General features: G+C 49.6%; 2 protein-coding genes across 4 annotated transcripts in view; one reads left to right on the top strand and one right to left on the bottom strand.

Moving 5' to 3' along the window:
• Positions 1-3,314, top strand: part of ces2b (carboxylesterase 2b) — a 52,149-nt gene extending 48,835 nt beyond the window's left edge. For both annotated transcript variants that reach the window (XM_055648803.1, XM_055648804.1), the window contains exons 24-25: positions 1,002-1,074; positions 2,061-3,314. In XM_055648803.1, the coding sequence (XP_055504778.1) occupies positions 1,002-1,074; positions 2,061-2,223 (236 nt within the window). In that variant the 3' untranslated portion in view covers positions 2,224-3,314. The remainder of the gene's footprint in view (positions 1-1,001; positions 1,075-2,060) is intronic.
• A 693-nt stretch (positions 3,315-4,007) lies between these two features.
• The window catches only part of LOC129705293 (fatty acyl-CoA hydrolase precursor, medium chain-like), a 37,274-nt gene continuing 16,386 nt past the window's right edge, over positions 4,008-24,895 (bottom strand). The window contains exons 6-14 of one of the 2 annotated variants that reach the window (XM_055648806.1): positions 24,605-24,709; positions 22,798-22,902; positions 20,063-20,197; positions 17,164-17,238; positions 15,070-15,214; positions 13,729-13,878; positions 6,550-6,622; positions 5,653-5,825; positions 4,008-4,276 (exon numbers count right to left, since the gene is read on the bottom strand). In XM_055648806.1, coding sequence (XP_055504781.1) covers positions 4,269-4,276; positions 5,653-5,825; positions 6,550-6,622; positions 13,729-13,878; positions 15,070-15,214; positions 17,164-17,238; positions 20,063-20,197; positions 22,798-22,902; positions 24,605-24,709 — 969 coding nt within the window. In that variant the 3' untranslated portion in view covers positions 4,008-4,268. The other variant, XM_055648805.1, reaches the window with a different exon arrangement.

Raw genomic sequence — 24,895 nt, forward strand, 5'->3', positions numbered from 1 at the left:
TTATTCCACTTTCACATCCACTTCATACATATCATGGGCAATTTACAGAGGGTGAATTAACCTATAAACCTGCACATCTTTGGGATGGATGTGGGAGGAAACCGGAGCACCCGAAGGAAACCTATGCGGTTACAGGGAGAATGTGCAAACTCTACACACAGACTGCATCGGTCTCCAGCACTGTGCGACAGTGGCACTACTAGTTGCCGCCCTTGTGGTTATCTTCCCTGGGGTGGCTCTGGTGATGGACAAACAGTTTGGAGGTTGGAACATTGGAATCGCAGAGTTGTACAGCACAGAAACAGGCCCTTCAGCTCATCTCCTTCATGCTGGCCCCGATGCCTGTCCACACTAGTCCCATTTATCTGCATTAGACCACATTCGGTACACATGACAGCTTGATCCTTGATGATACAGGTACCCAATAGTTCAATGGTTCAGTGGTTCAATGGTACTTTATTGTCACATGTACCAAGGTACAATGAAATACATTGTTGTATAAAGTTCAGTACAGGTATCACTACACATAAATACTTAGATACAACTTAGATAAGCATCCCAGATACAGTACAAGTGTATAGCAGTAGTACACTGGCAGTGTATACAGTGTCTCCAGATTGAGCACCATTTTCAAGCTCCAGTTGATATTGAGTGTTCCACTGCTCCGTGCAGCTGTAGGCAACATCCGGACCATGCGCTCCCCGTTTTGGAGCCGAGCTGAGCCCCAGGCTGTTGCTGGGCATCCAGCAGCCCACTCCTCCTGCAGCTGGTCTGCTTACCGGCCCTCTGTTCCAACTCCCTCCTCTCTGGTCCACGGGGAGAGTAAGGGCTGGGCTCGGAGGCTTCCCTTTCCGAGCAGGTTGCTGGTTCCGAGGTGGCAGTGCCTCCTGGGCAGTGCCATCTCTCTTCAATGGTGGGGCGGTCTCTCAGGTCAAAGGGTGGTCTCAAACTCACCGAGTGACCTAGCCACCAGAGGTGTGACCGATCACTCTACTCCACAGGCACCACAACCGAGGAGGAAAAGGAGCTCAGCAAGAAGCTGATGATGTACTGGGCAACATTCGCCTGGACTGGGTAAGATTCAGTCAGACTGCTGTGGTTAATGAGAGAGGCGTAGAGTCATAGAGCTGTACAGCATGGAAACAGGCCATTTGACCCAACCAACCCATGCCGACCAAGGTGCCCCATCTACCCTATTCCCATCTGCCTATGTTTGGCCCATATCCCCCTAAACATTTCCTACCCATGTACATGGCCAAGTGTCTTTTGAATGTTGTGTCTTTAAAATAGTACCTTATTCAACTACCTCCTCTGGCAGCTTGCTCCATATACCCACCACTATGTGTGAATAATTTGCCATTCGGATTCTTATTAAAACATTCTCCTCCCACCTTAAACTTATGTTGTCTGGTTCATAATTGTCATACCCTGAGTAAAAGACTCAATGCACTCACCCTGTGTGTTCCTCTCATGATTGTACACCTCTATAATATCACCCCTCAGCTCCGCAACTCCAAGGATTAGAGTCCTAGCCTGCCCAACCTCTCCCTATAGCTCAGGCTCTTGAGTGCTGGCAACGTTCTGGTAAATATTATCTGCACCCTTTCATAGAAACATAGAAAATAGGTGCAGGAGTAGGTCATTCGGCCCTTCGAGCCAGCACCATCATTCAACATGATCATGGTTGATCATCCAGAATCAGTACCCTGTTCCTGATTTCTCCCTATTTCTTGATAGCGTTAGTCCTAATCTTTATCCTAAGCTATATCTAACTCTCTCTTGAATACATCCAGTGAATTGGCCTCCATCTTTGGCAGATAATCACAGATTCGCTACCCTTTGGCTGAAAATGTTTTCCACGTCTTAGTTCTAAATGGCTTACCCCATATTCTTAAACTGACCCCTGGTTCTGGACTCCCCGAACATCGGGAACATTTTTCCTGCATTTCCAGGTTCATGACATCCTTCCTTTAGCAGGGTAGAAAGAGAGTGGCTTCTTCACCTGGCTTCTTTCATCAGTTGTGCTTCTAATATAACCTGTTGCAATCCTTCTCTTGCAGGGATCCCAACATGAGTCAACTCCCTGTCTGGCCATTGTACGGTGACCACGAAGAGTTTATGCAACTCAACCTGACCCTGCAGCAGGGGTGCGGACTAAAGACCGACAAACTCCGATTCTGGTCCAACAAACCAGCAAAGAGAATTGCAAAAATATTAATATAATTACAAGTGCGCTCCAATTCAATTCTGTGTTTGGTTTAGAAAAAAATATTAGCTTATTAATGTTATTTATTCTATGTTATGAATGCAGGCTAAACCATTTCGTTGCACTGAAAAGTGCAATGACAATAAATTGAATCTAAATCTAAACTGAATCTAAAAAGCTTGTTGAATGGAAGCCAAGAGTCAGGAGAATCAACAGTGTTTCATTATTTGAAGAAGGGCTTTGCCCAGAAAAGTTATCTATCCATTTTCTGCAGAGATGCTGCCTGACCTGCTGAGTTACTCCATCACTTTGTGTTTATTTAGTATTTAATTGTCATACTGGATGAAAAACATCTTCCTCAAACCCATCGAAACATCTTCACCCTAAAGGGCCTGTCCCACTTGGCGATTTTTTTCAGCGACTGCCGGCATCATTGACTGATGTGTCAGGCCACCGAAAAAGTCGTGGCGTGACAACATATTGACGCGCGGCGTTTCCTCGAGTGTCACAACATTGTTTTTGTCGCCGCTAGATTTTGAAATGTTCAAAATCTTTCGGCTACCCTGATTCGTCAGTCAATGACACCGGCAGTCGCTGAAAAAATCGCCAAAGTGGTACAGGCTCTTAACTCTCCATCTGCCAGTTTTGTTCGTATGGAAATAGGTTTCCTGCAGTTACCACTATCTATACACCACATAATTTTGTACAACTCATTCATGTCCCCTCTTATGTGTGTGAAGGAACTACACCGAAGATATACACAAAGACGCTATGTTACTCCAGCACTTTGTGTCTCTCTTCATGTCCCCTCATATCCTGGATACACAGAGACTGCAGATGCTAGAATCCTGATCCAGAAGGTTTAAATTCAACATTTCACTCACACTCATTGACTCATTCATTTTGGTGGAAATGACGAGAGAATGTAGAATTAGGAAGATGATGCCAAACGCAGGTTAGAATTGGACGAGCTGCTAAAGATTTAGGAATTAGATGCAAAGTTTGTAACTGTGGTTTTACGGGTTGGGATGAGTTCTGCGCCTCTGGACCAGATATCACCTCTGCCAGTAATGACCACACACTGCGAAAAATAAAATATTGCACAACACGGAGGTGAATTGAATTTTATTTAAATTGTTATCGGTATTCAGTTATTATTCTCATGTTTAGTTTTGTTTCGTTTAGAGCTACATCACAGAAACAGGCCCTTTGGCCCATTGCGTCTGTGCCAACCAACGATCACCCATTCACACCAGTTCTAGGGTATCCCACTGTCCCATCCACTCTCTACACACGGGTGTGCACTTTACAGAATGCCAATTAACCTACAATGCCACACATCTTCGGAATGTGGGAGGAAACCTGAACATACGGATGAAACCAACATGGTTGTAGGGAGAACGTGCAAACTCCATGCAGACAACACCCGAGCAAAGGATTGAACCTGCGTCTTTGGCGCTGTGACGGAGTGGCTCTATCAGATGCCCCACTATGCTGTGATACAGCGAAAATCTTCATGATTGAAATCTGACATGATTGAATGTCGGAGTAGAATTGATGGGTCGAATGGCCAAATTCTGCACACATTACATTTTTTTCCTTCAGTTAGGAATTCAGGGTTAGTACCTGGGGGGTGGGTGCAGGAAAAGACACCGAGGCCCATGTCACAAATAGAGCAGGCTTGAAAGGCCTTGTTTATCAACTTGGAAACCCACACCAACCAATGTTAGAAGCACTCAGATGGCCAGGGGACCCCTGAGTCTCCTTAGAAATGTAATGTAACAAAGGCAACGCAGGCCAGTTGGCTGTTTACGTTTTGTCCTTTTATTGCAGAGGCTGGCAATGCATTATTTCCCCAAGAGGCATTTCCTGTTGGGATTGGAGACAGCGAATCACCAGAATTAAATTCAAAATAACGGCAATGAAAGAACGAGCAGCTGCAGTGAGTGGCAAGGCTACACGTCCAGGCGTTCCAACACGACGACAAGACTGCAGAGGCCCTGTGCACAACCATCCAAAGCGCTCTGTCCAAAGCTGCTCCATCTAACTGGAAAATTGCGCGTCACGTCCCTGTTTAAAAGAAGTATATGAGAGAACAGACTGATTAGCTCAGCATCCTTCACCAGGGAATACATTTGTCCAGTTCTGTCTCCGTGGACAAAGAGATGCCAGTACGGTAACGGTCCTCCATGTCTCCAGGTAGATCGCCCGACAATAAGCTGCTTGTAATAACAATGAACTGCAGATGTTGGTTTATAACAAAGATAGACACAAAGTGCTGGAGTAACTCAGCGGGTCAGGCAGTATCTCTGCAGAACATGGGTTGGTGAGATTCCCAAATGTCACCCATCCACTATCAGCTATTTAAGGGCCTGACCGCCTACTTTTATTATTTGAAACCATACAGATCTTTTTACGTTAAAAAATTCAATAATCTAGTTTTAAACTCTTTGGAGGTGTTAATGCTTCATTCAGTCGCAAATAAAGCACCAACTTATTCTCCGATTACAGGTAGAATGCTCCATCACCTTGATGATTTTCAGCTGATCAATTTAATTAATTTTATTATTGTTACTGTACCAAAGTACAGTTAAAGGTTTTCTGCTCAGGATTGATAAGGGAGAGTAGGATAGGTCTATAAAGCCTCTCCCACCCAATCTGCCTGGCTGATTATATTATTTGGAAAGGTGAAGATATTTAATGGTCTTCCACGGCCATTTTTGATTAAGTCGTCCACAAAAATCAATCATCACTAACTTATAGTGAATGGAAATTAAGGCATGTTATTTGCTTAGCTGTGAAAATTACAGTGACACAAGACAGTGGTGAGGCCACACTTCGAGTATGCTATTCAGAGTTGGTCACCCTGCAACAGGAAGGATGTCGTTAAGCTGGAAAGGGTGCAAAGAAGATTTACGAGGATGTCGCCAGGACTTGAGGGCCTGAGCTATGGAAGTACTGATTGATTGAAGGATACAGCATGATAACAGGCTGTTCGGACCATCGAGTCCATGCTGACCGTCGATTACCTGTTTACACTAGTTCTATGTAATCCCACTATCTCATCTACTCCCTACTCCCAAGGGCAATTTACAGAGGGGCAATGAACCTACAAACACACACCAGGAGGAAACCCACGTGGTCACAGGGAGAATGTGCAAACTCCGTACAGACAGCGCCCGTTGTCAGGGTCGAAACCAGGTCTCTGGCACTGAGAGGCTGCAGCTCCACCGGCTGCACCACCGTGTGTTTGTGTGTTGGTCTAAATGGTTCGGAGTGGCTTCTCCCTTCCCTCGTTTCCCACGGTTCCTTATTTTGCCTGACAAGATGGCTGCGTTGTCCGTGCTACACCGAGATCCCAATTGTAGTCAGGCCCAGAGAGGGTTAGTTGATTTGAGCAGAGGTGGTTACTGGAGGCTACAGTTCCTGCCGGTGCTCTGTGTCACCTGTCTGGGGCTGTTCCCTCTCCGACCCCACGCCATAGCCCAGGGTCTCGATGAAGAACCTCATCCGCTGCTCCTTCAGCTGGGTCCCGGCACTCTGGCTCACGTCCAGCTGCAGGTAGCTCTCGTTCCTGCCGTAGACCGGCCACAACTCCAGCCCCTCACCATTCGGGTCCCTGCCACCAATAACCCCAACGTTAGTGAGCGTTCATTCCACCGAGACCACAGCCCACTAAACCGGCAGCCCCACCCCCCTTTACTCTCTCTCCCCCCCACTCCATCCCCTCCACCACTTTCCCTCCTACCCCACCACTCCCCCTCATCCCACCTCACACACCCCCTCCCGCTCCCCCACACACCACCATCTCCCACCCCCACCCTCCACCACCACCTCTCCCAGCTCACTCTGCGAGGGTACGGGTGACAAAGTCCACCCAGGGGAAACCACAGCAACTCCCAACCCCGACACCCGTCCCCACAGAACAGTGTGTGTCACAGAGGTGCAGCAGTGGCGTTGCTGCCTCACAGCGCGACAGACTCGGGTTTGATCCTGACTATGGGTGCTGACTGTGCAGAATTTGCGCATTCACTCTGTGGGGTTTTCACGGCTGCTCCGGTTTCCTCACACATTCCAAAGGCACGCAGGTTTGCGGGATAAAAAAATGGCTTCTGTAAAACCTTGGGGTTCAGAGAGTTCATGGGAGTTGAGATACTGAGAGGCAGTGGTAGGGTGGAGAGGGAAAGCGTATCTGTGTGTAGGTGCCCGGGCAGGGAGCTGGATCGAAGCAGATCAATGATTGCTACTTTACCCCATCAAACGGGTCTGGCTTGGACGGGGCATCGAGGTTGGCACAGACGAGTCGAGCCAACGGTTGTCTGACCCTTCGTGGTGTCTCTTACCCGTTCTTGGCAAAGTTGGCCCAGTAACTCATCACAGTTCTGCTTAAAGCCATCTCTTCTGCCGTGACGTTCTCTGCAAGAGTCACGTTCAAGGTTATTGTTACCTGCACAAGTACAGTGAAAATGCTGCTTGCCAAAACATCACAGGCACAAAGACTCAGACAACACACAAGAACATAAACTATTAATACATTACACATAACAGTTCCAAAAGAAGGAAGACATTATGAAGAAAAACAAGACATTGGTTCAAAAACATATTTAGCAAGTCCTTACAAGAGCTCCGCTCCCTCCATAACTCCCTTGTCAATTCTTCCCTTCCCTCTCGGTCCACCCCCTCCCCGGGCACTTTCCCTTGCAACCCGCAAGAGATGCAACACTTGTCCCTTTACCTCCCCCCTCGACTCCGTTCAAGGACCCAAGCAATCGTTCCAGGTGCGACAGAGGTTTACCTGCATCTCTTCCAACCTCATCTATTGCGTCCGCTGCTCTAGATGTCAGCAGATCTATATCGGTGAGACCAAGCGGAGGTTGGGCGATCGTTTCGCCGAACACCTCCGCTCGGTCCGCAATAACCAAGCTGACCTCCCGGTGGCTCAGCACTTCAACTCCCCCTCCCACTCCGCCTCCGACCTCTCTGTCCTGGGTCTCCTCCATGGCCACAGCGAGCAGCACTGGAAATTGGAGGAACAGCACCTCATATTCCGTTTGGGGAGTCTGCACCCCGGGGGCATGAACATCGAATTCTCCCAATTTTGTTAGTCCTTGCTGTCTCCTCCCCTTCCTCAGCCCCCCTGCTGTCTCCTCCCATCCCCCAGCCTTCTGGCTACTCCTCCTTTTCCCTTTCTTGTCCCCACCCACCCCCGCCCCCCGATCAGTCTGAAGAAGGGTCTCGGCCCGAAACGTTGCCTATTTCCTTCGCTCCATAGATGCTGCTGCACCCGCTGAGTTTCTCCAGCTTTTTTGTGTAACCTTACAAGAGTAGTGTTCTGTTGCGGAGGTGGGATTAGGGTTGTGCGGGTCGGTCCAGGAACCTGAAGGTTGCAGGAAAGTAGCTGTTCCTGAACCTGGTGGTGTGGGACTTCAGGCTCAGGAAGGAACTGCAGATGCTGGTTTATACCGAAGGTAGATGCAAAATGCTAGAGTAACTATGCGGGTTGGGCGGCGTCTCTGGAGAAAAGGAATAAATGACATTTTGGGTTGGAACCTAACTGTTGAAGAAGGGTTCCAACTCAAAACATCACCTATTTATTTTCTCTAGAGATGCTGCCTGACCTGCTGAGTTACTCCAGCACTTTGTCTATCTTCAGTGTGGGACTTCAGGCTTTTGTACCCCCTGCCACACGGTAGCAGTGAGAAGAGGGCACGGCCCAGAAGGTGGGGATCCGTGATCATAGATGACGCCTTCTTGCGCCTGGTGTCCATGTTTAAGATGATGGGAAGGGCGATGCCCGTGATGGACTGGGCTGAGTCCACCACTCACTGTAGACTCTTGTGCTCCTGTTGGAATTGCCAAACCAAGCTGTAGATCAGTGCATGTTCCTTTAACCATAGTGACCTCCCGTATTACTAACCACTCCCCATTGTCTCCAGTATAATTGTAGTGTCCCCACCTCTAGCTCGCTCTCTAGCTCCAGTGATGACCACGGACAGCTACAGCATAGTGATTAACAGTTACCTAATAAATAGTTATAGTAAAAGACTTGTGTGTGTGCAGTAAGTCCTTTTACATGGTGTCATAGCGGTAGACTTGCGTCTCCTGTTCATCGGTTTTTGTTTTATCATTTCTTTCTCCCAGTCCTTCCCTCCTTTCTTTTATCATGTCCCACCACTGTCGTCGACCAGACCAGTTGGTGTTCGACACGGACATTGTCCATCGCTGGACCGTGTTCCAGCGCGATTACGAGCATTACATTGCTATCGCCCATCCTGATGCCACTCCTGCTGTACAGGCTCACCTATTGCTTAACCTCGCGGGACCTGCAGCTATGGATCAGTATGCATCGTTCCATTTCGCCGCCGGAGAGGACCGCAACGACCCGGTATGTCTCCTTAATAAGTTCGCTGCCCTCTGTGATATTCCTACCAACAACATCATCGAACGCTTCAAATTCTTCCAGAGGCAGCAGCTGCCAGGCGAGCCTGTCGGCACTTACATTGCCGCCTTGCATCACCTGGCTCAGCGCTGCCGCCTTGACACAATCACCCCTGACGAATTAATTAGGGACGTCCTGGTCAATGGTCTCCGCAACGATAGACTGCGTGAGCAACTCTTAGTTAAACCCGATCTGACACTGCGGGATGCTATGTATTCTGCACGCATGTCTGAAGCCGTTGGTTCCGTGTCCAGACAGGCTCCCCAGGACATTAACTTCACCGGTCAAGCCGGTCGCCTGACTACGCGACGCAACCCCGCGGCTCTCCCCATGAAAGTCGCCACCTCCACTGTCCCGCGACGCTGCCCTAACTGTTTTTTTACGGCTCATCCCTCAAACATTTGCCCCGCACAGGGCAAGACCTGTCTTTCCTGTGGCAAACTCGGCCACTTTTCTGCCGCCTGCCGTTCCCGTGGGAAGCCAGTCCCTGCTCCAAGAAGGAGTCTAAACAACCTTGCCGAACTAAACAACATTGCACTCCCTGATAGCGCTCTGCTTCCTCAGTACGAGCTGGAGGAGCTCCAAGACTCTGATGCACTCCCCTCTCGTGAAGATCCAACTATTTTTTCACTTTTGGGTACACCTGCTCTGATTACGGATCCCTCTGTGCATGTTACTGTGAACGGCCATTCCTTTTCAGCCAAGGTCGATACTGGCGCTTTCGCCAATGTTATGTCAATAAGCCTTTTCAAGCAGATCAGATCTGGTGAGAAAGTACTCCCTGGCGACACCTGCCTCCATGCCTACGGGGGGGGGCGTCCTGGTTCCCGTGGGTAAGGCAACTCTTATCTGCACAGTTCTAGAGACCTCTCGGCCCCTCACTTTCCACCTGCTGGACTCTGACAACGTCACCCTGCTGGGCGCCCGTGCGTGTCAGGACTTGGGGCTAGTCTCATTCCACCACAGCATTCACCTGGTGCAGGCTCCCATGGACCCACTTATTGAATACCCCGACCGTTTTGATGATGTTCTGGGCAAGCTGCCCTGCGACTACAAGATTGTTGTCGACCCGAGCGTCGACCCGGTGATTCGACCAGCACACCGCGTCTCCTTTGCCATGAAGGGCCGCGTGGAGTCTACTCTGCGCGATATGGTGACCATGGGCATCCTCAAGGAGGTGAGCGCTCCTACCAGGTGGGTCTCCACCATGGTCGTCGCAGCCAAAAAGGACAAAAGCGAGATCCAGATCTGCATTAACCCCAAGGACCTCAACCTTGCCATCAAGCGCCCCCACTACCCCATGCGGACGGTAGAGGACGTTGCTGCACAGGTCGGCCCTGCTACTGTCTTTTCAGTCCTAGACGCCAAGAGCTCCTTCTGGCAGATCCCTCTGGACGAACGCTCCTCATTCCTCACCACTTTCAGCACTCCCTTCGGCCGGTTCCGTTTCCTCCGCATGCCGTTTGGAATCAACTCTGCCAGCGAGGTTTTCCAGCGCACCATGGAGCAACTGTTTGCCGGCTTACCGTGCGCCATCATCGTGGATGACATTCTGGTGTACGGGAGGGACGTTGCTGAGCACGACCTGAACCTCCGCAAAGTCCTGGACAGGGCGCGGGTGATAAACCTCAAGCTGAACCCGAAGAAATGCCGATTCCGGGTTCCAGAAGTCACTTACGTTGGCCATGTCTTCACGGCTGGGGGTCTCAAACCCGACCCCCAGAAAACGTCAGCAGTCACTGACATGCCCGCTCCTACCGACGTCCCTGGCCTGCAGCGTTTCCTGGGCATGGTCAACTACCTGGGTAAATTCATACCCGACCTCAGTGAACTGAGTGCCCCCCTTCGGGAACTAATCAAAAAGGACTCCGCGTGGGTCTGGCTCCCGCACCACCAGTCAGCTTTCGTGACTCTGAAGCTAAAGCTTGCCGCTACCCCGACTTTTAAATTTTTCGACCTGCACCGACCCATTATCCTCACTTGCGATGCCTCGAAGTTTGGTCTCGGTGCCGCTTGCCTGCAGCTTTATGACAACCTTCAGCTGCCCGTCTCCTACGCTTCACGCACCATGACCCCTGCCGAGCAGCGATATGCCCAGATTGAAAAAGAGCTGCTTGCCGTGGTCTTCGCTTGCTCCAAGTTTAAAGACTACATCCTCGGCAACTCTTTCACCATCGAGACTGACCACCAGCCGTTGGTGACAATCCTTAATAAACCTATCCATGTTGCTTCTTCCCGGTTGCAGCGCATGATGCTGCAGCTCCAGCGTTTCACGTTCCAGATCGTCTACCGTAAGGGCAAAGACATGTTTGTAGCTGACACTCTTTCTCGTGCTCCGCTGCCTTCCGTTGTCCGTCACCCGTACGAATCCTCCGACCTTCTGGTACTAAACGTCAACATTGTTCCTTCACAGCAAATGCAGTCCCTGGTCCAACATACTGCTGATGATCCTGCCCTGCAACAACTTGCGGACGTTATCCGCCGTGGTTGGCCTGACCGTCGCTCCGAACTGCCTGCTGGCGCGGCACCATATTTCCTCGTTCGCGACGAACTGGTGCTTCACGCCGGCGTGGTGGTAAAGGGTCACAAAGTCGTGGTGCCTGCCGCACTCCGGGATCACTATTTCCAGACTGCTCACAGCGGCCACCCTGGGGTGGAAGCTACCCTCTCCCATGCCCAAAGCCAATTCTACTGGCCTGGCATGGCTCAGGACATCCGTGACAGGGTCTCCGCCTGCGCTGCCTGCAACACCCTGCACCCCTCATCAGCAGCGCCAGCCTCTCCTGCAGCCGCCGGCTCCAGAGCTCCCATGGATGGCCGTTGCCACCGACCTCTTTGAGTGGCGCGGAAAGCACTTCCTGGTCCTGGTGGACTCGTATTCCAGCTGGTTCGAGGTCGACCAGCTGACCTCCATCACCTCTGCCGCCGTCATCGGGAAACTTCGCCGTCACTTTTCCACCTTCGGCTCCCCGGTGACCCTCCAGTCCGACAACGGCAGCCAGTTCTCCAGCGACGAGTTCAAGACCTTTGCTGCCCGTTGGAACTTCACACCACATCCCGAGTTTCCTCAGAGCAACGGACTTGCTGAGCGGGCCGTTCGTAGTGCCAAGGAGCTGCTGGAACACTGCCGCCTGTTCCGTGCCGATTTCCACCTTGCCCTGCTTAACCTCCGCAACATTTCCCGCGACCCTGCGCTCGGTTCCCCTGCCCAACGCCTCATGTCTCGCACCACCAGACCTCCCCTGCCGGTCTCCCAGCAGTCCCTCAAGCCCTCTGTACAAAATCCTGCCACTGTCACTGAGCGCATTGCCAAAAAACAGGACACCCAGAAGCGCTCTTTTGACAAATCTGCCCGCCTACTTCCACGTCTGCTCCCGGGGCAGGTTGTCCGGATGCAATCCCCCACTGGCCACTACCGCCTGGCAGTCGTAGTCGGAGACGCCGGTTCTCCGCGCTCCTATTTCGTCGACTACGAGGGGGCTATCTACCGTCGCTCCCGCCAGCACTTACTCCTTGTGAATGAGCCCGCTCCGCCTCCCGCGGATCCTTCTCACCCCCCCATCTCTTCCAGACCTCCCGTGGCCCCTCAGGCCCCGTCTACGCCTCGCATGCCACGCACCCTCCCCTCACAACTGTCCGCCCGTTCCCCTGCCTCGCCTGTCAAGCCAGCATCGCCCGCAAAACCTCCCTCCCCTGCCAAACCTGTTTCTCCACCCGCAGCCCCGCATTCTCCTCCGCCCGCCTCTCCTGCCCATCCCCCGGCTGCCGTCCCTTCTGTTCCCGACGATGAGGAGGAGGGCGGTTTACGCACCCGCTCTGGCCGGCTGGTCAGGCCGCCTGTCCGCTACGGGGAATTCGCATAGTGTTGTACTGTTGCCGGTGCGGTTGGTGTTCGTAGCGTATGAGCCGTGGTCACTCTGTATAGTACCTGCCATGCTTTTGTTTCCCAGAGGAAGGATGTAGATCAGTGCATGTTCCTTTAACCATAGTGACCTCCCGTATTACTAACCACTCCCCATTGTCTCCAGTATAATTGTAGTGTCCCCACCTCTAGCTCGCTCTCTAGCTCCAGTGATGACCACGGACAGCTACAGCATAGTGATTAACAGTTACCTAATAAATAGTTATAGTAAAAGACTTGTGTGTGTGCAGTAAGTCCTTTTACACAAGCCATGATGCAACCAGTCAGGATACTTTCTGCACCAGGTTTGTCAAAGTATGTAAGTTTTTGGAGACATATTAATTCCCAGGGTAGGGGAATCTTAGAAAGTAGATTCAGCAGAAACCCTTCTTCATGGTTGCATTCATGTGCTGGGCCCAGGACAGTCCATCCTAGATGTTAACACCCAGGAATTTGAAGCTGCTAACTCTCTGCACCACCAACTCACCAATAAACACTGGTGCCTGGTCTCCCAACTTCCCCTTTCTGAAGTCAACAATCAGTTCCTATTCAGGGACAGTTTCTTCCCAGTTGCTATAAGGCAACTAAACCGTCCTATCACCACTAGATAGCGGTCCTGAACTACCATCTATCTCATTGGAGACCCTCGGACTACCTGTAATCGAACTTTACTAGACTTTACCGTTATTCCCTTCATCATGTATCTATACGCTGTGGACATAATTGTCGTCTGGTCAACACGCAAACAAAAACCTTTCACTGAACCTCGGTAAATGTAACAATTATAATCTCAATCAATCAGACCAAACTCAATCCAACCTAAATCTAAAAACTAAATCTAATCTAAACCTAACGTTGCTTGGTCTTGTTGACGTTGAGTACGAGTGTGTCACAGGAGGAGAGAAGGGCCTGTGATCAGGGGAAGGGAGAGAAGGTGAGGTGGGGTATTGTTCAAGGTGAAAGAAAGGTGAGTTCGGGGGAAAGTAAACGGGACAGGCAGAATCAGGAGTGTGCTGGAACACTCACAGAGGCAGACAGCAGAGAAACAGACCCTTCAGCCCATCCCATCCATGCTGACCAACACTTCCCGCTGAGTTTACTTCCGACACATTGTGCTTTGCTGGGGAGGAAAGTGGAGCGGCGACTGAGAGAGGAAGTCCCATCTACTAGCACTGGGCTCACCTGATAAAACCACGTCTCCGTCCCAGAAGGGAGCACCAAAGACGTAGCCGATCTCTTCTCCGTGGTCAGCCTTCACAAAGTCGGGCCGGCCGAGGCGGACGATGCTGGTGCTGTGCTGGAACTCATACAGAAACACCGGGCCGCCCGCATCTGTGGAAGGGCAGCAAGATGGATTAGTGCCTGGAACGGCAGGGGGTGTGGGCAGTCTGAGGCAGGTCCTCTGTACCGCGGAAGAGGAATCAGTGCTGAGAGTCAAGGAGCAAAATCCATCAATGTAAAGTAGAAAAAAGGATTTTAGTTTAGAGATACAGCGCAGACACAGGCGTGGAGCCCGCACCGAATCAGCAATCACCTGATCACATTAGTTCTATCTCACACACCAGGGTCAATTTACAGAAACCAATTAACCTACAAACCTGAACGTCTTTGGGAATTGGGAGGAAGCGGAGCACTCGGAGGAAACCCATACGCTCACAGGGATAACGTGCAAACTCCGTATAGACAGCACCCGAGATCAGGATCGAACCCGGGTGTCTGGCGCCGTAAGGCAGCAACTCAACTGCTCTGCCATAGTACTCAAGGGGGTCTGGAACTCTCTGGCACAAAGGGTGGGGGTAGGTGGCAGAGAGATCCCTAACCCAGAAGCTGAGACCCGGGGAGTGGGGTTAATCTGGTCAGGGAGTCACATGGGTGAAATAAGGCATATCCGGGTGTGTTTTACACAGCGGGCGGTGGGGGCTGAGGATGCACTGGGAATGGAGGGGTACGGATCACCTGCAGGCGGAGGAAATTAGTTTAACAGCATCATGTTCGGCATGGACATTGTGGACCCTAGATCCTGTTCCTGTATTGTACTGTTCTATGTCCTGTATACTGTACAGTACAGGAACAGGCCCTTCGGCCCATAATGTCCATGCCAAAATGATGCCAAGTTAAACTAATCTCCTCTGCCCGTACACAACCCAGATCCCTCCATATGCATGTGCCTCTCTACAAGTCTCTACAATGCATCTGTCTTCACCACCACTCCAGCAGCATGTTCCAGGCACTCACCCAAGACGTACAGGCTTGTCGGGTAATTGGTTTTTGTAAGTTGTAAAATTGTCCCTAGTGTGCAAGATAAGGTCAGTACGCTCGGTGGGCCAAAGGGCCCTTAACAGGCCTGTAACACAATCCACATAGATACAATACACATAAAGAATTATTGCGATAAATTAATAACCCCTTTAAAATTGCACCATGGCTCGCTCTTCCCAGGTATGGACCACCTGTGAGTGGAAGATGTTGCCCCCGAGAGCTGTATTGCACGGGTTTTTGGGGTTATTTGCTTGGATCTGATACCTCGGCATAACCTTGCAGTGCGGATAGTTGGCAACACCATGAACAAGTCTCCCAGCAGCTCAAGGTGTAGGTCCCGGATCTGAGTCCTGTCCTGCGTGTCTCCCAAGTATTCATCCAGGACTTGCTCCACATCCTCCAGCGGCAGCTATCCTCAGAGAATGGAAGCAACACAGAGACAGTCAGACCTGCAAGCGCTTATACGCTGGCCATCACCAGTCAGGGTATTGAAATGTTGGGGTAAAAAATAAACACAAAGTGCTGGAGTAACTCAACAGGTCAAACAGCATCCCCTGGGAAACATGGACAGTGACGTTTCAAGTCAGGACCCGTCTTCAGTGTCTGTTGTCACCCACCCATGATCTCCACAGATGCTGCCCAACCCACTGACTTACTCCAACACGCAGCTTCCTTATTTCTGAACCAGCATCTGCAGTTCCTCGCGTCTCCAAGGACTGGACCTCAAGTTGGGGAATTATGCTACAGTTGTACACGACATAGGTGAGCCCGCACTGGTTTAGTTTTGAGCACCATGCTAAAGGAAAGATGTCATTCAGCTGGAAAGCATGCAGAGAACATTCACGAGGATGTTGCCAGGGCTCAAGGGCCTGAGCTAGAGGGAGAGGTTGGGCAGGCTAGGAATTTATTCCAATGGAGTGCAGGAGGCCAAGGGGTGATCTTATTGAGGTGTATAAGATCATGAGGGGAACAGATCGGGTAAATGGGAAGGGGAATCGAGAATCAGAGAACATGGGTTTAAGGTGAGAGGGCAAGATTTAAGATTTTGGTGGGTGTATGAAATGAGCTGCTTGAGGATATAATAGTGGCACGTACTGTAATAACATTTTAAAGACATTTTGACAGGTACATGGATAGGAAAGGTTTAGGGGGATATGGGCCAAACGTTGGCAGATGAGATGAGCTTTGATAATGCATCTTGGTCAGCATGAGGGGGTTGGGCTGAAGGGCCTGTTTCCGTGCTCTACGACTCTAAGAGTTCACAAGATGTCCATGCAAACCAACTTGGTATCCTGGGCTAGTCCCATTTGCCTGTCTGAACACGTCCTATCCATACACCTTTCCAAATGCCTTTTAAAAATTGAGCTTCCAATGCTCCTGCCTCCACTCCCTGCAGGTGAAGCAATCCTTCACATGGCTTCCCGAATGGACGGGAATCATCTTACACAGCCTGACAAAAAACATACAGCGTGGACACAAGCTCTTCAGCCCAACTTGCCCATGCTAACCCAGATGCCCCATCTACTCCAGTCCCACCTGCCCACATTTGGCCCATATCCTTCTAAACCTTTCCTATGCACGTTCATGTCCAAATATCTTTTAAATTGTAACTGCCTCAACTACCTCCTTTGTCAGCTCATTCCATATACCCGGCACCCTATGTGTCACCCTCAGCTTCCTAAATCTTTCCCCTCTCACCTTACATCTTGTAACCATTCCCCTTGTTTAAGGATCTCCCACTAGTGGAAACAGGAAACCCCTCCAGTCACAGAGTGATACCACATGGAAACAGGCCCTTCCACATCTTGGTCAGCATGGCCCAGTCGGGCCAAAGGGCCTGTTTCCATGCTGTATGACACCATGACTCTGAATACCTCCTCTGGCAGCTCGTTCTGACTTGTTGAAACGGTGACCATACACTCCATCATCACTCTGTGCAGCCACAACCCTCCCATGTCAATGGTGGGAGAGGTGCTGACCCGGTCAAATTGTGTAGGAAGGAACTGCAGACGCTGGTTTACACTGAAGATAGACACAAAATGCTGGCGTAACTTAGCGGGTCAGGAAGCATCTCTGGAGACAAGGAAGAGAAACCCTTCTTCAGACTGTTATTTTTCAGGGGAGACGGCGAAGGTTGGCGGTGGTGGAAGCGTCAGTAATCCCGGGGAGTCTGAGGAAGGGTCTCGACCCGAAACGTCACCTGGTCCTTTTCTCCAGAGATGCTGCCTGACCCACTGAGTTACTCAAGCACTTAGTGTCTACCTTCCAACATGGTCAACGTCTGCCCCAAGTTTAACAGACTGAAGACATTTGCAGGAATTCATCCCAATAGGAGAGTGGGGGTTGAGAGAAACTCACCAGCTTTGCGGATCTGATGACCTTCTCAACCATCTCTCTGTCCATTCCTTCCTGCCAGCCAGGCTGATTCACGAACTGTTGAGAAAATACAGCAGTGAGAATGCTTGTGCCTACATCCATAATTTATAGATCCATGCAATCAGCTGCCCATCCACACTGACAGGGAGAGACCCAGTGAGCATGGATCCCATCAACCTCACTATAAGTGGGGTCAAGGAACTGGTCCTATTCATGGAGGCACGGTGGTGCCGTGGTAGACCTACTGCGTTTCAGCACTAAAGACACAGGTTCGATCCTGACCTCGGGTGCCGTCTGCATGGAGTTTGTACATTCTCCCCGTGACCGCCTGCGTTTTCTCCGGGTGCTCCTGTTTCCTCCCACGATGTACAGGTTTGTAGGTTAATTCACTTTGGTCAAATAAATTGTAAATTGTCCCTAGTGTTGTAGGATAGTGATAGCTAGTCGGCGCGGACTCGGTGGGTCGAAGGACCTGTTTCTGCGCTGTATCGCTAAAGTCTAAAGAGAGAGGATTGAAGACAGAAGCAACAACAGATGCTGGAATCTTGAGTAAAACACAAAGTGCAGGAGGAACTCAGCAGATGAAGCAGCATCTGTGGAGGGAATGGACTGATGTTGTTTCAGATCGATGTTTATTGGCGCCCCAGCAATAAAAACACATTCATGATGAAGTCCAACTTCATTTCATCAAATACACTAGAGCATTTCAACAGCCAGCTGCTTGTGCCTGGCTTTCTAACTAGTGCTCGAGAGAGAGAGAAAGTGAGTCTTCGTGTAGTACCGTAATACCATGCAAAGGGTGGCGTACATATTTGTGCGATGAAAGTTATAAATGGCATGAATTAATAAAGGTTAATCTACATCCTTCCTCTTAAAGAAGTAAAGCATATATAGTGGTTAGTGGAGTAAATATGAAACACCAGTATGTGTGGCATTTAAAACCATATGAAAGCACATTAAACTAAACAGTTCAGGTATAGCCAGTAAATTTTCCAATTAGCGGGTTTGGCTTGCAGACACGACCTGCACGTGTACGATAATAACCTCACCCTTCGCTGGGGAAGCAAGTTCCTTATCGGGTGAACGCAGAGGACAAGACACTGGTGGAGATTGGGGCACCGGGGAAGGCAGGGGTGGTGCTGGCACCAGCAGAGGAATCGCTGGAGCAGCATTCGCAGAGCGTGAGGGAAGACCGGCGGGCTGGTCTGGGTAGGGACATGGAAGTGATGGTTCATTAACCGGAAGGAGATGTTGGCAGGTTTGCCGATAAATGCCGTTGTCAATACTGATCAAGTACGAGCGTGGTTCCGCAGTGGACCCTAGAATGACTCCAAGGTGGTCGTAACCTCGGAGTGACCGCAAGCGGACAACCTGTCCCTTGTTAAGCGGTTGAAGAGGAGATGGTTTTATCGTAGCATTTTCTTTGTAATGTTGCGATGGCGTTGGAGCTGGGATTGGATAACTGACGGCATACAAACCTGTGGTTCTAGTAGTTGCTTGGCCATAGGCAGAGTGGAGCGGGTTCGCTGTGACATGAGCTGCAGATCCCAGGAGAGGGTTGCGGACGACGTTCCGTGGGTCGTGTAAGTCGAGATAAACATCAGAGCCGGCCCTGTGTGAGCTTTCCATTAGTTCCTTTGCACTTTTTACCGCTCGCTCAGCCAGGCCGGTGGACTGCGGGTACTCGGGGCTGCTGGTGGTGTGGTGAAAGTCCCAGTTTTTTGCGAAATTCCTGAAGAGATGACTGGAGAACTGAGGCCCATTGTCCGAGAGCAGTTTAGGGGGGCTCCGTGGACAGAGAAGTGATGAGTTTGTTTCTGAATGACCATGGTTGAGGTTGGGCTACTGAGCAGGTCTACTTCAAACCATCCTGAGTAGGAATCAACTAAAACCAGGTATTGTTGGCCGTGCCACCTGAAGATGTCGGCTGCTACTGTGGACCAAGGTCCAGCCTGGGGTATGGGAGGAGTGGTTGTTTCTGTTGTTGCATGGTCAAGCTATTACAGATCGGGCAGGCAGCAACCTGCTCGAGAACGTAGTTAGCCATTTCTGGCCAGAACAGCATTCCTTTCGCATGTCGAAGGGTTATTTCTGCAGCGGGATGGCCCCCATGGACAATGTCGAAGTACTTGCTGTGAAGAGATTTCAGGGATTTCCGCCTTGTGTCCTTTCATTATCACGCCGTCCTGAATGACCAGTTGGTCACGGACTGCGAAAAATGGTTGGACAGCGTGTGGCAGGTGGTGCTGTTTGTCTGGCCAGCCACGGCGGATGACAGTGGTCAGCGATTGTAGTATTTCGTCTGCAGCTGTTTGTGACACTAGGATGTCTAAGCCCGCGGATGGAATGCAGGAGACCATCATAACCGTATACCCCTCGTGCTCATCATCAGACGGGTATTGTACACGACATTTAGCCAATTATGCTGGTGTCAGGTATAGCAGATACAACCCATTCCTCCCAGCCCCTCCCTCAGCTGCCTACTCAGTACCATTAAAAAGCCCCGACTGAATCCATTCCCCATGCCTCCTGGTGGAGAGTTCCCAGCCAGAGCCACACATCACTGGAAGGGAAGGATTCCCCTCACATCTCCCATGTTACTTCTGCGCAAAACGTTAGATATGGCCACCAGCACAGCTGGCTTGCACTGTGCCAACCGGCCCAACCTTGCCCATCTCCAGCACGCTCTCTCTAGAACCACAGCTGGCATTTCCGATCCGGCCCACCAAACCCAAACCATCAGGCTAAGAAAGATCTGGAGTCACAAAGACCTGTTGTTAGACTTCTGGAGGAGCTCAGCGGGTTGGGCAGCATCTGTGGAGACAGAGGGAGGGTCAACGTTTCCGAGCGATTTCCTTCATTGAGGTTAACTTGATCTCACCTGAGCCAAGAGCCAGCCAAATTCATGATTATTGACTCCCAACAGATACGGGACCATGAGGAACTGCTTGGCCTCAAGGAGTTGATCAACTTCTTTGGTCAGGAACACTCCATCCACCACTATAGGTACGATCCGCTTGTGGGAAACAGAAAGAGAAAAAGGCTTAAAACAATGGCACAGTGGTAGAGTTACTGCTTCACAGCGCCAGAGACCTGGGTTTGATCCCGACTATGGGTGCTGTCTATACAGAGTTTGTACATTCTTCCTGTGACTGTGTGAGTTTTCTCCAAGTGCTCTGGTTTCTTCCCACACCACAAAGACATACACGTTTGTAGGTTAATTGGTTTCTGCAAATTGTAAATTGTCTCCAGTGTGTAGCGTGATGTAGTGTACACCCTTATTTTCATGTGTTGGAAGGAACTGCAGATGTTGGTTGAAAAACATAGAAACATAGAAACATAGAAATAAGGTGCAGGAGTAGGCCATTCGGCCCTTCGAGCCTGCACCGCCATTCAATATGATCATGGCTGATCATCCAACTCAGTATCCTGTACCTGCCTTCTCTCCATGCCCTCTGATCCCCTTTAGCCACAAGGGCCACATCTAACTCCCTCTTAAATATAGCCAATGAACTGGCCTCAACTACCCTCTGTGGCAGAGAGTTCCAGAGATTCACCACTCTCTGTGTGAAAAAAGGTTCTCCTCATCTCGGTTTTAAAGGATTTCCCCCTTATCCTTAAGCTGTGACCTCTTGTCCTGGACTTCCCCAACATCGGGAACAATCTTCCTGCATCTAGCCTGTCCAACCCCTTAAGAATTTTGTAAGTTTCTATAAGATTCCCCTCTCAATCTTCTAAATTCTAGCGAGTACAAACCAAGTCTATCCAGTCTTTTTTCATAAGACAGTCCTGACATCCCAGGAATCAGTCTGGTGAACCTTCTCTGCACTCCCTCTATGGCAATAATGTCCTTCCTCAGATTTGGAGACCAAAACTGCACACAATACTCCAGGTGTGGGCTCACCAAGACCCTGTACAACTGCAGTAGAACCTCCCTGCTCCTATACTCAAATCCTCTTGCTATGAAAGCCAACATACCATTCGCTTTCTTTACTGCCTGCTGCACCTGCATGCCTACCTTCAATGACTGGTGTACCATGACACCCAGATCTCGCTGCATCTCCCCCTTTCCCAATCGGCCACCATTTAGATAATAGTCTGCTTTCCCGTTTTTGCCACTAAAATGGATAACCTCACATTTATCCACATTATACTGCATCTGCCAAACATTTGGCCACTCACCCAGCCTATCCAAGTCACCTTGCAGTCTCCTAGCATCCTCCTCACACCTAACACTGCCCCCCAGCTTAGTGTCATCCGCAAACTTGGAGATATTGCCTTCAATTCCCTCATCCAGATCATTAATATATATTGTAAATAGCTGGGGACCCAGTACTGAGCCTTGCGGTAGACTAGCTAATAGACACAACTTAACTCAGCAGATCAGGCAGCATCTCTGGAGAAAAGGAAAGGGTGACGTTTCGGGTCGAGATATAGATGGTGAGATATATAGATATAGAACAAATGAATGAAAGATATGCTAAAAGAGCAATGATCAAGGAAAGGTGGAGCCCACAATGGTCCATTGTTGGCTGTGGGGTAGGTGATGACGAGTTATACAGCCAGCAAAACTCAACAGGACGGCAGTGAAACTAGCACGATGACCAGGTGTGAGAGGGGGGGGATGCAAGGGTTACTTGAAGTTAGAGGAATCAATAGTAATTCTGCTGGGCTGTAATCTGACTTTTTTTTCCAAGCTGTGTCGCTAAAGTAAAGTAAAGGTCAGTGCAGAATAGTGTGAGGAACACAGTTGTGAAAGAGTTCAGATATGTGGTGGATGCACAAACGGTTCCAGAGCCAGGAGATCAGTTACCTGTGGGCCTGTCCTTCCAGGAGCTCTGTTAGCAAGACACTCGGTCAGAGAGGAAGATCACACAACATCCAAAAACTTTCGGAAACCAATGGATTATTTTGAAGTATCATTCCCATGGTAGGGAGGAAACATTTGAACACATCCAGATTTACATTGAAGACTCTCGGACTGAGTTTAATCAGACTTTATCTTGCACTAAACGTTATTCCCTTTATCCTGTATCTGTACACTGTGGACAGCTCAATGATAATCATGTACAGTCTTTCTGCTGACTGGTTAGCAAACACCAAAACTGTACCTCAGTGCGCGTGACCATCAATAAACTAAACTAAAGAACAGAGAGCAGAAACAGGGCCTTTGGTCCAGCATGTGTGTGTTGAGCATGATGTCAGTTTTAATTAATCACTTCTGCCTGAATGTGATCCATACGCCTCTATTCCCTGCATATCTATGTGCCTATCCCAAATCCTCTTAAACTTGTACCTGTCTCCACCACCACCCCTGCAGTGTGTGTATGCGAGTGTGAGTGTGAGAGTGAGTGTGTGTGTGTGTGAGTGTGAGAGTGGGTGTGTGTGTGAGTGTGAGTGTGAGAGTGAGTGTGAGAGAGAGTGAGTGTTTGCATCTGCGTGTGCACGTGCGTGTACTTTGAATTTACTGAACTAGGCAATGAAAGAATTTCTCTCTACAATCTGTGACAATCAAGAACCATTGATCCCAAGACCATTGTGGCCAGCAGTGTTAGCCGAGACAATGCAACAGACACACTCACAGTGCGAGGACTTAACGCAGTGGGTTTCACCTACAATTTCTTTGGTGATGTTCACCAGCTCTTCTTCTGACCTGCTCCTCAGGCAGTTAACCAGTTCCTGTGAAGTGTCCATGCCACAGCCCGTCTTGTTGGCCACCAGCTGCAACAGAATTGACAGTTTAAAAGTTAGAATCATAATAATACTTTATTAGCCAAGTATGTTTTGCAACATAGGAGGAATTTGATTTGCCATACAATCATATCATTAAAAAGCAACAAAATGATTTCAGAATTTTCTCACACATTTAGAAAACAGGTCTATGCCTTTACTCCTACTGCCAACCTGCATGATTCCACACTTAGCCAAACTTTATTCCATCTGCCACTTCTCAGCCCACTGCCCAGTGACCATCACTAGACCCTCTAAAGGACAATGACGAGAGCTTGCAGATCACAAAGTGCTGGAGGAACTCAGTGGGTCAGGGAGCATGTCTGGAGAAAATGGGTAGGAATTACTATCTACCTCATTGGAGATCCTCGGACTATCTTTAATCAGACTTACTCAACGTTATTCACGTTATCCTGTATCTTTACACTGAGGATGGTTTGATTGCAATCATGTGTTGGAAGGAACTGCGGAGTCTGGTTTACACAGAAGGTTGATACCAAGCATTGCAGTAACTCAGTGGGTCAGGCAGCATCTCTGGAGAAGAAGAATAGTTGGCGTTTCGTGTCTGAAGATTGATTGTAATTATGTATGGTCTTTCCGCTGACTGGATAACATCCAACAAAAAGATGTTCCACTGTAATTCGGTGCACATGACAATAATAAACATATTATAATATTAACCAATCTGAAGAAGGGTCCAAACCTGAAACATCATCCATCCTCCATCTCCAGATGCTGCCTGACCCGCTAAGTTACACCAGCATTTTGAGTCTCCTCAGTAGAAACCAGCATCAGCAGTTCATTTCTACACCACAATAAACTAAACTGGATGGAGCTGAAGGCATCGCGCTGGGTCAGGCCTTCACCAATCCTGAGAACCTGGATCTCTGGCTCCATGAGGTAGCAGCTCTACTAGCTGCACCACCACATCTCATCCATGAAGTGGAATAGGTTTGGACAAAATTGGCTTCTACAAGATTGGGAAGGGAGGTGAGGGGATGTCTAGTGAGACTATACAGTGGGGAGGAAGTATGATCACTGGGATGCACGGATTGGGAATGGTGCTGCTCCATTGGAGTGCAGTGGAACTGGAGTGATTGGGAACAGGATTGGTTTGATGGAATTGTATAGAACAACAATGGCAGGGGAATGTTTTATTCTAAACGTGTAGTAAGGAACTGTAGATACTGGTTTATACTAAAGATAGACACAAAATGCTGGAGTAACTTAGTGGGTCAGGCAGCATATCTGGAGAAAAGTAGTAGGTGGCATTTCGGGTCAAGACCCTTAATCACAAAATGCTAGAGTTACTCAATGTCACCTATTCCTTTACTCCAGAGATGCTGCCTGACCCGCCAAGTTACTCCAGCACTTCATGTCTAACTTCAATGTTTTAGTCATATTGGTTTTCAAGCCCTCCCTCTTTATACCTACAACCTTTAATAGACATGTGGACAGATATATGGCTACTGGTCAAAGGGGCACTAGCCCAGAGTGCCATCTTTGTTGGCATGGACAAGTGGGCCAAAGGGCCAGTTTCTGTGCTGCACAGCTCTGTGACTCTGTGTCAAGAGTGTTTGATTGTCAACCGTCCTGAGACGGAACAATGAAACTCTTTCTATGACCTGGTTTGATGTGAAGTTTTCACACCGGAAAGCTCTAGATTGCTGACTTTAGTAAGAGGTCAACTCACCTGAGCTGATGACATTGGATCTCTGGTGATAAGGCCCTGTAGTAACGCGGTGCCACTTTCCGAGATCGCCCTGTGAAACAAGCCAGAGGCCAGTGGAGAAACGAGCTGCAGAAAGAACAGGGGGCATCAGCTGGGACTCACCGGCAGACCCGTGCCCTAGTCTGGGGAGGTGCAGGGGGTGGTGGTTACAGCGGCTCTGAGGCTATGGGTTTTAGATGGAAAATGGCGGCGCAAGTAGATAGGGTGGTCAAAAAGGTTTTGGGCACATTGACCTTCATCAGTGCTGAGTAT

This window comes from Leucoraja erinacea, chromosome 17, assembly GCF_028641065.1.
Source record: "Leucoraja erinacea ecotype New England chromosome 17, Leri_hhj_1, whole genome shotgun sequence".
In the NCBI taxonomy this organism is placed as follows: Eukaryota; Metazoa; Chordata; class Chondrichthyes; order Rajiformes; family Rajidae; genus Leucoraja; species Leucoraja erinaceus.